The sequence below is a fragment of the Chiloscyllium punctatum genome, chromosome 2 (assembly GCF_047496795.1).
Source record: "Chiloscyllium punctatum isolate Juve2018m chromosome 2, sChiPun1.3, whole genome shotgun sequence".
NCBI classification, from domain to species: domain Eukaryota; kingdom Metazoa; phylum Chordata; class Chondrichthyes; order Orectolobiformes; family Hemiscylliidae; genus Chiloscyllium; species Chiloscyllium punctatum.
The window spans coordinates 16027527-16040284 of record NC_092740.1 but is presented as its reverse complement, the minus strand read 5'-3'; the positions used below and the strand labels follow the sequence as shown (position 1 = coordinate 16040284).

The 12758-nt window shown below is 40.4% G+C and overlaps 1 protein-coding gene across 3 annotated transcripts in view; it reads right to left on the bottom strand.

The window, feature by feature from the left end:
* Positions 1–12758, bottom strand: part of rgs12b (regulator of G protein signaling 12b) — a 275051-nt gene that overhangs the window by 61957 nt on the left and 200336 nt on the right. For 2 of the 3 annotated variants that reach the window (XM_072594296.1, XM_072594306.1), the window contains one exon: positions 10911–11582. In XM_072594296.1, coding sequence (XP_072450397.1) covers positions 10911–11582 — 672 coding nt within the window. Of the gene's footprint in view, positions 1–10910; positions 11583–12758 lie in introns of those variants that run through there. The other variant, XM_072594315.1, reaches the window with a different exon arrangement.

The following is a 12758-nucleotide window of genomic DNA, read 5'->3' as shown; positions in this document are numbered from 1 at the left end:
GGCTTGGGTGTGGAATGAACTGCCAGAGAGAATGGTTGTGTATGGAATGAACTACCAGAGGAAGTGGTGGATGCAAGTACAGTTACAATGTCTAAAAGACATTTGGATAAGTTCATGAATAGGAAAGGTTTGGAGGGATTTGAGCCAAGTGCAGGCAGGTGGAGGTAGTTTAATTTTGCATGGTCAGCGTGGATTGGTTGGGCCAGAGGGTCTGTTTCCATACTCTATGGCTTTGTGACTCTATGACATACAGCTTAAGGAAAATTTTACTCCCTCATGTCAAAAATCACTGCCTTAGGTTAGTGTGGTGGGAAGCTTGATTATTTTTGTTAAAATGCTCCCTAGCTTTTTAAAACTTGCAAATATTAATATGAATCAGGCTTTTAGAAAGGGCAAAGATGGAGCAAAAACCAGTGAACAATATTTCAATCTCTGCAGTCTTCAATTCTGACTATTTTAATAAACTATAAATTGAATCAGTGAATTTTACAGCACTTAACAGACAATTCAGGCCATCAGGTACACGCTACTGTTTATGGTGCAGATAAGCCTTTTCTCACATCGTGGACAAAGCACTGGAACAACTGCAATATTTAGTGGCAGTGTGGTGACAGAAAGCTTCAAACTCCTGATGGAAAAATTAATTTTATGGAGCTCGATCAGTTTGTTGGTGAGGTGTCATTATATATACCTTGTCTCAGAACATACTTAGGATGCAATGTTTTATATTAATCTATCAACTATAAATTTACAAATGATTGTATTCCATTTCACTCTACTCCCAGAATGACATCATGGTACCAATGGGAAAATCAGGAAGTAATTTATACAAACAATGTAGGAAAAATACATCAAAATTAAAATCATGTTGAACAGTGTTAAACATATTGGATTGAGGAAAAGGGATGTTTTCTCTTTGTAGAATTCAGCATAAAAGTTGAAAGACAGTAATACATCAGTGAATACATCTCTAACAGACAGCTATTAGACAGAGAAAAGTCAAAGAGTAAATGAAAAGTTTTAAAATCTCTAGAGAGATTTATGACAATTAAAGTCATCTAAATTAGTGTACAGAATCAGAAAAGCAACATATAAAGAAATATACAAGTCATTATTAACAATAATTTTAAATCATACAGTCTTTTAAGATTTGTTCAATGAAATAAAAGCAGCAAAAATCTTTGGAATGAAAAGAGGATAACCCAGTTACTATCCACATAACTTTTTAAGTTCAGGTCATGTCTCATGAGAGATAACTTCATGACTAAATTGTGACATTAAGGTTATATGTCAGCTAACTTTTGTATGTTTTGAACTGCTAATAAATATTTGCTTGTGCAAAATAACTTTCACATTTTCATGAGCAGCAAATAAGGCAAGTAGAATTTTACCAGTTTGTGTAATAGTCCAGTTTTTGTAGTTTTCACAACCACTGTTGTGTTAAGCATCTTTTGTTTTTAAAGAAGTCAACTAATCACTGTATAGAACAACCTCAATTATCCAAATGAGACGAGATAAGTGATAAGTGATTTGATAAGTGATCGTGCGGATAACTGATCTGATCGTAAACAAGTGGTAATTTATGAGTGTCGGCTATCCGAGCATGCCTCGGTTATCCGGCAATAGTCGCCATAATGTTGTCTAACTGATAACTGAATGCTGAGTTGCCTAATGCCATTTTTACGGGACTTGAAAATCTTGTTCAGATAGTGCAAAATTTGGATAATTGATGTTCGGATAATTAAGGTTGTATTGTAGTTAAAATCACTATGTTCCAACTGCTTACAATTCTGAAGAATAATCATATTAGACTCAAAATGTTCTCTCTCCACAGATGCTGCCTGATCTGCTGGGTTTCTCCAGCATTTTCTGTTTGTTTCAGGTTTCCACCATTCACATTTTGCTTTAAATCTCTTAATTACAGTCCGGCACAACTGAGCACCTTTATGTCCAAGTCACACTCAAATCAACATAAATATTCCAGGAGCTCTAGTTCCTTTTTTGTGTATGAATACAAAATACTTAATCACTATATGGTTATTTATACTATTCATTCACAGGATGTGGCATTGCTGGCAAGGTGATATCACTTAGGTGATATCTACATGACGGTTTGAGGTGAGGGACGCCATTAGTGTCCCATTCAAGTACATCTGCAGGAAGTGCACCAAACTCTTGCTCCTCCGAGACCACATAAAGGGAACTGGAGTGGGAGCTGGATGAACTTCGCATCATTCGGGAGACAGAGTCTGTGATAGATCAGAGTTACAGGGAAGTAGTTACTCCTAGGCATGAAGAAAGCTGGGTAAATGTTAGAAGGGGAAAAAAACAGTCAGTGCAGGAATCCCTTGTGGTCATTCCTCTGAAAAACAAGCATACTGTTTTGGATACTGTTGGGGGGAATGACTTACCAGGAGTATGCAGTGGGGTGCAGGTCTCTGGCAGAGTCTATCCCTGTTGCACAGAAGGGAAGGGGGGAAAGGAGGAGAGCGTTAGTCATTGGGGACTCAATGGTTACAGGCTCAGATAGAAGGTTCGTTGGGAATGAACGAGACTCACGATTGGTGTGTTGCCTCCCAGGTGCCAGGGTCCGTGATGTCTCGGGTCATGTCTTTGGGGTCCTGAAGGGCGAGGGTGACAAGCCCCAAGTCGTGGTCCACATAGGTAGCAATGACATAGGTAGAAAGAAGGATAGGGATGTAAGGCAGGATTTCAGGGAACTAGGGTGGAAGCTGAGAGCTAGAACAAACTAGAGTTGTTATCTCTGGTTTGTTATCCGAGCCACGTGATAACGAGGAGAGACATTAGGGACTACATGTGGCTGCAGGGATGGTGCAGGAGGGAGGGTTTCAGGTATATGGATAATTAGGGCTCATTCTGGGGAAGGTGGAACCTCTACAAACAGGACGGTCTTCACTTGAACCAGAGGGGTACTAATATCCTGAGTGGGAAATTTGCTAGTACTATTTGGGTGGGTTTAAATAGCTCAGCAGGGGGATGGGAACCTGTGGTGCAGTTCCAGTGTACCGGAGGGTGACCGTAGTGAAGACATGGACAGGATTTCATGGTCACAGGAGTGTGCTTGCAGACAGCAAGCTGGTTTGAAGTGTGTCTACTTCAACACCAGGACTATCTGGAATAAGGGAGGTGAGCTTGCAGCATGGATAGGTACCTGGGACTTCGACATTTCAGAGACATGGATAGAGCAGGGTCAAGAATGGATGTCGCAGGTTCCAGGGTTTAGATCTTTCATTAAGAGCAGGGAAAGCGATAAAAGAGGGGGAGGTGTGGCTTTGTTAGTCGTGGACAGTATAACGGCGGCTGAAAGAACTTTTGACGAGGACTCGTGTACTGAGGTGGTATGGGCTAAGGTTAGAAACAGGAGGTCACACTGCTGGGACTTTATTTTGTAGGCCTCTGAAAAGTTGCAGGAATGTGGAGGAGAGGATTGGCAAAATGATTCTGGGTAGGAATGAAAGAAACAGGATGGTCTTTATGGGGGACTTTAACTTCCCCAAAATTGACTGGAAATGCTATAACTTTAGTGTGTCGGATGGATCAGTTTTTGCCCAATGTGTGCAAGAGGGTTTCCTGACACAATATGTCAAAGGGCCGACAAGAAGGGATGCCACACTCGATCTGGTACTTGGTAATGAACCAGGCCAGGTGTTTGATTTAGCGGTAGGTGAGCACTTTGGAGAGAGTGACTATAATTAGGTTACATTTAATTTAGCGATGGAAAGGGATAGCTACATGTCACAGAGGATGGGGGGAAGGGCAATAAGAATGTGCTTAGGCTAGACTTGGGAGGCACAGAATGGGGTAGCAAAATGCAGGGGATGGGGACAATGGAAATGTGGAGCTGGTTTAAGGAACAGATATTGTGGATCCTTGATAGGTATGTCCATGTCAGGCAGGCAGGAAGTGATAAAGGAACTGTAGTTTACTCAAGAAATTGTATCTCTTGTTAAGCAGAAGAGAGAACTTTATGTGACGTTGAGATAAGATAGTTCAGATGAGGCAATGAAGAGTTATAGATTAGCGAGGAAGGAATTAAAGAATGAGTTCAGAAGAGCAAGGAGGGGACATGAGTACTCTTTAGCAGGTAGAATAAAGGAGAACCCTAAAGGTTTCTATAGATTTGTGAGAAATAAAAGGATGACTAAGGTAGGAATAGGGCCAGTCAAAGGCAGAAGTGGGAAGTTGTGTGTGAATCCTGTGGAGATCGGAGAGGTGCTAAATGAATATTTCACTCAGGAAAAGGAGAATATTGTAGAGGAGAAGACTGAGATACGGGTTATTAGACTAGAAAGAATTGAGGTTGGTAAGAAGGTGGTGTTATCAATTCTAGAAGGTGTGAAAGTAGATAAGTCCTCTGGGACTGATGGGATTTATCCGAGGATTCTCTGGGAAGCTGGGAAGGAGATGGTGGACACTTTGTCCTTGATCTTTGAGTGATTATCTACACGTTTAATACCAGAGGGCTGGAAGATTGCAAATGTTGTGTCCTTGTTTAAGAAGGGCAGTAGAGATTACCTAGATAATTATAGACCAGTGAGCCTTACGTCTGTTGGAGGAAAAGTTTTAGAAAGAATTATTAGAGATAGGATTTATAATCATCTAGCAAGCAACAATTTGATTGGAGATAGTCAACATGGTTTTGTCAAGGGCAGGTCATGCCTCACAAAACTCTGAGTTTTTTGAGAAGGTAACCAAACATATGGATGAGGGTAGGGCAGTTGACATGGACTTCAGTAAAGCCTTTGATAAGGTTCCACATGGTAGGCTTTTGGAGAAAATGTGGAGGCATGGGATTGAGGGTGATTTAGCTTTTTGGTTTAGAAACTGGCTTTCTGTAAGAAATGGTGGTTGATGGAAAATATTCAGCCTGGTATCCAGTTACTTGTTTTGGGACACTGCTGTTTGTCATTTTTGTAAATGACTTGCACGCAGGCATAGGTGGATGGGTTTGTAAGTTTGCAAGTGGAGTGGTGGACAGTGTGGAAGAATGTTGCAGGGGGGCTTGGATAAACTACAGAATTGGGATGAGATGTGGCAAATGGAGGAGTTCAATGCAGATAAATGTGGAGTGATTCACTTTGGGAAGAATAACAGGAAGGCAGAATACTGGGTCAATGGAAAAATTCTTGGTAGTGTGGATGAGAAGAGGGATTTTGGTGTCCATGTACATAGATCCCTGAAAGTTGTAACTCAGGTTGATAGTGATGTTAAGAAAGCATACAGTGTGTTAGGTTTTATTGGCAGAGGGGTTAAGTTCCGGAGCCGTGATGTCATGCTGCAACTGTACAAAACACTAGTGCAGCTGCACCTGGAATATTGTGTGCATTTCGAGTCGCCCCATTACAGGAAGAATGTGGAAGCATTGGAAAGGTGCAGAGGAGATTTACCAGGATGTTGCCTGGTCTAGAGCGAAGGTCTAATGAGGAAAGACTAGGGGACTTGGGTCTGTTCTCATTGGAGAGAAGAAGGCTAAGCAGGGATTTAATAGAGACATACAAGATGATCAGACGATTAGATAGGGTGGACAGGGAGAATCTTTTTCCTAGGATGATGATATCAGCTTGTACGAAGGGGCATAACCGCAAATTGAGGGGTGATAGATTTAAGACAGATGTCAGAGGCAGGTTCTTTACTCAGAATGGTAAGGGTGTGGAATGCCCTGCCTGCAATGTAGTTAACTTAGCCACATTAGGGGCATTTAAACAGTCCTTGGATAAGTAGGCCGATGGGCTTAGGTTAGTTCACAGGTTGGCACAACATCGAGGGCCGAAGGGCCTCTTCTGCACTGCACTGTTCTATATTCTATGGTTCTGGGATTTTGATGTCAACATCAACACAAAAAAAACTGGTAGGCTTAATTTGATAAAACATACTTTTTCATCCAGGCTAATTTTATCCTGGGATTTCAATGTTGTGGCCACTTCAGAGGCATGGGTACAGCAGGTTCTGGGATTTAGATGTTTCACTAAGAACAGAGAAAATGGTAAAGAAGGGGTGGTGTGGCACTGTTAGTCAAGGACAATATTACGGTTGCAGAAAGGACTTTTGAGGACTCGTCTACTGAGGTAGTATGGGCTGAGATTAGAAACAGAAAAGGAGGTTACACTGTTGGCCTCCAAATAGTTCCAAAGATGTAGAGGACAGGATAGCAAAGATTATCCTCGATAGGAGAGAGAGTGACAGAGTAGTTATTATGAGGGACTTTAACTTTCCAAATATTGACTGGGAATACTATAGTTCAAGTACTTTAGATAGGTCAGTTTTTGTCCAATGTGTGCAGGAGGGTTTCCTGACAGTATGTAGACAGGCCAACAAGGGGCAAGGCCACGTTAGATTTGATACTGGGTAATGAACCTGGCCAGGTGTTAGATTTGGAGGTAGTTGAGCACTTTGGTGATAGTGACCACAATTTGGTTTTGTTTATTTTAGTGATGGAAACGGATAGGTATATACCACAGGGCAAAAGTTATAGCTGAGGGAAAGGCAATTACAATGCGATCTGGCAAGGTTTAGGATGCATAGGATGGGGAAGTAAACTGCAAGGGATGGGCACAGTGGAAATGTGGAGTATATTCAAGGACCACTACTACATGTCCTTGCTAAGTATGTACTGGTCAGGCAGGCAGGAAGTTGTCGAGTGCGGGAGCCGTGGTTTACTAAGGAAGTTGAATCTCTTGTCAAGAGGAAGAAGGCTTACGTTAGGATGAGATGAAATGGCTCAGTTAGGGCGCTTGAGAGTTACAAGTTAGCCAGGAAAGAGCTAAAGAGAGAGCTAAGAACCAGGAGGGGACATGAGAAGTCGTTGGCAGATAGGATCAAGGAAAGCCCTAAGAATTTCTATAGGTACATCAGGAATACGAGAATGACTAGAGTAAGATTAGGGTCAATCAAGCATAGTAGTGGGAAGTTGTGTGTGGAGTCAAAGGAGATAGGGGAAGTGCTAAATGAATACTTTTCATCAGTATTCACACTAGAAAAAGACAATGTGGTTAGGGAGAATACTGAGATACAGGCTACTAGACTAGATTGGAATTGAGGTGCATAAGGAGGAGGTGTTAGCAATTCTGGAAAGTGTAAAAATAGATAAGTCCCCTTGGATGGATGGGATTTACCCTAGGATTCTCTGGGAAGCCAGGGAGGAGATTGCTGAGCCATTGGCAACAGGATTGTGCCAGAAGACTGGAGGATAGTAAATGGTGTTCCCTTGTTCAAGGAGGAGAGTAGAGACAACCATGGAAATTATAGACCTGTGAGCCTTATTTCGGTTGTGGGTAAAGTGTTAGAAAAGGTTTTAAGAGATAGGATTTACAATCATTCAGAAAGAATAAGTTGATTAGGGATAGTCAACACAGTTTTGTGAAGGGTAGATCATGCCTCACAAAACAGGTAGATAAGGGTGAAGCTGTTGATGTGGTGTAAATGGGTTTCAGTAAGGTTCTCCATGGTAGGCTACTGCACAAAATACAGAGGCATGGGATTGAGGGTGATTTTGTGGTTTGGATAAGAAATTAACTAGCTGAAAGAAGAGGGTGGTGGTTGATGGGAACTATTCATTCTGGAGTTCAGTTCATAGTGACGTACTGCAAGAATCTGTTTTGGGTCCACTGTTGTTTGTCATTTTTGTAAATGACATGGATGAAGGCATAGAAGGATGGGTTGGTAAATTTGTGGATGGCACTAAGGTCGGTAGAGTTGTGGATAGTGATGAATGAGGTGGTAGGTTAGAGAGAGACATAGATAGGCTGCAGAGCTGGGCTGAGAGGTGGCAAATGGAGTTTAATGCAGAAAACTGTGATGGGATTCATTGGAAGGAGCACCAGGAATACAGAGTACTGGGCTAATGGTAGGATTCTTGGTAGTGTAGATGAGCAGAGAGATCTCGGTGTCCAGGTACACAGATCCTTGAAAGTTGGCACCTAGGTTGATAGGGTTGTTAAGAAGGCATACGGTGCGTCAGCTCTTATTAGTACAGGGATTGAGTTTTGGGTCAAGATTTGAGTGGTGCTGGAAAAGCACAGCAGGTCAGGCAGCATCCGAGGAGCAGGAAAATCAACGTTTTGGGCAAAAGTCCTTCATCAGGAATGAGGCTGGGAGCTTCCAGAATGGAGAGATAAATGGGAGGGGGTGGGGAGGAAGGTGATAGGTCGGAGAGGAGGGTGGAGTGGATAGGTGGGAAGGAAGATTGGCAGGTTGGACAGGTCATGAGGATGGTGCTGAGCTGGCAGGTTGGAACTGGGGTAAGGTGGGGAAAGGGGAAATGAGGAAACTGGTGAAATCCATATTGATGCCTTGGGGTTAAGTGTTCCGAGGTGGAAGATGAGGCGTTCTTCCTCCAGGCCGGATTGAGTTTTGGAACCACGAGATCATGCTGCAGCTGCACAAAACTCTGGTGTGGCCACATTTGGAGTTTTGTGTACAGTTCTGGTGACCCCATTGTAGGAAGGATACAGAAACTTTGGAAAGTATTCAGAGGAGATTTACTAAGATGTTGCCTGGTATGGAGGGAAGGTCTTACAAGGAAAGACTGAGGGACTTGAGGCTGTTTTTGTTAGAGAGAAGGTGGTTGAGAGGTGACTTAATTGAGACATACAAGATAATCAGAGGGTTAGATAGATTGGACAGTGACAGCCTTTTTCCTCAGACGGTGATGGCTGGCATGAGGGGATATAGTTTTAAATTGAGGGGTGATAGATAGCGGACAGATGTCAGATGTAGTTTCATTACACAGAAAGTAGTAGGGGCTTGGAACACACTGCCTGCAACAGTAGTAGACCCGCCAACTTTAAGGGCATTTAAATGGTCATTGGATAGGTATATGGACAAGAATAGAATAGTCTAGGTTAGATGGGCTTCAGATTGGTTCCACAGGTCGGCACAACATTGAGGGCCAAAGGGCCTATACTGCGCTGTAATATTCTATGTTCTACATCAGAAAGTTGATGTGTGTTTATTATGCTGATAACTAAACATATTGTGAATGCCCATCACACATTTCTTTAGCTACCAAGATTATAATTAATCATAAACTTAACCTAAGAATGTTTGCAAACACTACTCCAGGAATCAAAGCAATTCAGAATGGAAACTCCACATAAGAAGTCTGTTCAGAAGTTTGCCACAGTGCCTGTAAAGCATAAGCAGCATCATGCACACCAGATAAGGATAAGAAAACTGCAAAATGCAATGATGTTGAGAATGAATTAGCCAAATAATTCTATCAAAACCCCAGCAAAACAACTAATTGTTATGAGTTTTTGAAAAGATCCAGACTATTCTGATCAGTTAAATATGGAAAATTGCAGCTGAAGGTGGTTCAGTTGTTTCAAGACCTATCATGCTACTTTGTAGAAGAAAATTTGCAGTGAGGATTATTGTGCAGACTGATCTTGCTTCACATTGATGTATGGAGGGTCCATGACATTCTGCCAGACGTGACACATACCTGACTGCACCAAGGGACTGTGGGATAAAGTGTTTCAACCATGTTTCAATTCTCACCATTACCAAGTGACATGACTAGATAAAACTACAGCTTCTCATAATGAAAAGGTCAAAACATCAGAAAAATAGTGTCTTTAAGTAATGAAATTCTCATGTCAATATGAGCCATTAAATTGGTTTCTCTCTCCAATATCATGTACTTAATTCATCCAATGGATTTAGGGCTTATTCAAAAGTTTAAACACCATTAGTGGAAACGTCGTAAGCTACTGGTGTAAGGAAAGAGTGTACAGACAATCTATTGGGTCTGCTGCAGATCTAATGAAAAACTGGACACCGCGGGATAATTCTAAGTTGCTTTGTGCCTATAATCTCCATGGTCTAAGTGATGATGGATTCACAACTGATGAAGTTGAAGATGCCACCATTCAGACTGTGCATGAATGTCTTGGCATAAAAAAACAGCACATATACATTTCTGTGCAAATGGATGAGAACATGCACTATACTCTAGCACTCAAAAAATGAGCATATCACTGCTTCAATAATGAGGGGCCAGGATAACTGCCAAGAAGCTGAGGAGGCTGAAATTGATGAAAAGCCAACATAAGCCAATATTAATCATGTGATTTACAAGGAAGCATTCAGAATGTGTGTAGGATCGGAGCAGTCAACCAAAGCCATCAACAGTGATAGAAGCAGCCAGCTATTTTTAAAAGTTACACAAGATTTGATCTGCAAAGAACACTTCTCATTTTGCTTTTTAATCAGATTCTTAAATGACTAAAAGCAAAATAAGTTAATACACACAATAACAGAAGTAGAAATATAGCATTAAGAAATTGTGTTGATGTAATTTAGATATATTACATCCATTTCTGTTGGCAAAATTAGAACAGTCCTCATGATATCGATTTAAGTGGGTAGTACTGCAATATGTAGTGCATATCTTACATCTTGTTTCAGTGAGCTACTCAGGGTTATCAAGTTCAACTGAAATTGTTGCTCATTGCAAGATGGGAAAGGAGAAGAGGTTATGATTTGTGAAATGGAATAAAGTCAAGGCTTTTGCAAAATGTGTATGGTCCCTTATGACAAATTTGCAAGCACCAGTGGATTAAGGTTTAATTTATGTGGATATCCTAGAAATTTCAGCAGGAAAGATAAAATGTATCTTCAGACAGTGGAGAACAGATTACATAAAAATCAATCCTGCTTGGAACTTGATAAATAATGCCAGATTTTTTGTTGTATCCCAACCCAGACTTTTTCCAAATATATAAATGCTAGAACTATCAACTGCTAGATGCTTAAAAAGCTAGTGCATCATGCATCAAGTTTTCAGATAGTTTTCCAGTTTCTTTATCCTTTTAAACATGATCAATCTCAGCACAACTGAAAATTTTAATTTTTTTTCTTTTACAAACAGATATGCCACATTTAAATACCTGAAGTGGATGTACAGTGTGAAGAGTTCTCCTGACCATCTGTGTAGGGAGGTGGTGGAGTATAGTTAGCTAGCTCCAGTTTACTGACAGTGGACGGTGGTGTTGGTGGGGGCGGTAATAATGTACTGTTTGGACTACTGATGTCACCTTCTGCCACCAGAGTCAGATCAAATGCATTTTCATCCTCATAAGGTGGCACAGTTTCTGACTGCCGGACTTCAGACCGCTTTTCCCACCTTTGTTCATTGACATGAGGAATAGGAGATACTGGCACATGGAAAGGTGCATCATTTTTCTGCTTAGTAGCTGGCTCTACATAATCAGGTGGCATTAACACAGGCCGATGACTGTTATCGTGTTGAGTTGTTGACTTAGCTTTCATGTTGTTAGAATTCTCATTGAAGTTTAGTGCTGATGAGATAGCTGCTCCAGAGTCCACATACTCTAATTTACCAAACTGTTCTGTGGACGTCACACTTCTTTGCATAGTTTGGCTTCTTTCCTCTCTATTTCTACCATTTCCTTTACTAACTGCAGGTGTCGAGGAGCCATGTTCAAGTACAGGTGGCTTGAGGCGTAGAAAATCTGGAAGTACAAGATCTTCTTTGTTCAGAAGCCCACGCTGGTCATCCACTCTATTACTCTGAGCTTTTGATAGAAGGTCAAAAAACTCTGCCACAATACAAAATAGAAAAATGATAGCTAATAAGATGGACATTGACCATATTAACTTTTTAAAGAAACTGTACTTTTTTAAAAAATAGATAAAGTTTACTTTTGAATCAAAGCCTGTATGGTATTTTGAGAGGGTCACATTCAGGGGCAACCTATATGCATATCAATTTATTTTAATTTATCTTCAATATTCAATTTTGAAATGTCTGTGATCATACATTTCAGCCTCAGAGCTAAATATTATTTTACTTAAAGCAGTACAGTTTTAAATAGGAGGGAATAGTTCTCAAAAGAGACAAGGAAGGTTCTGTTAATCAAACAAAGCCTCAAGACTGAGCATGACAAACATATAGTATCCTTGTCCTTCTCCTCCAAGTACAGTAGCACTGAGCAAAGATCTCCATCCACATCAAGTGTGCTGATTCCAAAAAAGCCGACCCAGACTTTAACACTGGCAGAATTTAAAGGAGAAAGTTCACCTACTTATTGATCAAGTTGTCTATTTTCATTTACAGTAAAAATTATTTAAAGTGTATGAGTAGGGGAAACATTTCAGAAAGTCAACATCCATAAATTATAAAGCTATTCAGCAGATACATGCTGTATGGAGACTCAGACAGAATAACAGAAATAAAGAAAAAAAGACAAAGGGACAAACTTGCATTTACATGGTGCCTTATGACTTGAGAATGTCCTTTCAAAGAAGCACTTTAGAAATGCAGTCACTTCATATGAAAACAGGGAGACACGAAAATAAACGAATTAAATTCTCAAAATGTTAAACTCTTATGTGTTAATCCTTTAAGAATAAATATTAAATTCAATTTTTAACAGCTTTAAGTTTTCCAAATCTAAATTACAGTAAAATATTTGCAAGAAATAATTGCGAACAATATTATCTACATAAGTTAAAGACAGTTCTATCCCACAAGCCTAATGATAACTCGTTTGCCTGTAGCACAAATGGGTTTGCTCCCTGATAAGACATAAAATTTTTAAATAAAAAGTGACCTTTCAGTCTATCCAGAATTATAAACTATTTCATTACCTCAAAATATATCAATAGCAAAGGAACTCTTATGTCAAAGGAAACTTATAGGAGGCTTACAACAAGATTAGTGAAGTGGCAGCACCTTCATTTAAATCAGCTTTTGAATCAAAAGAAAGGATGGG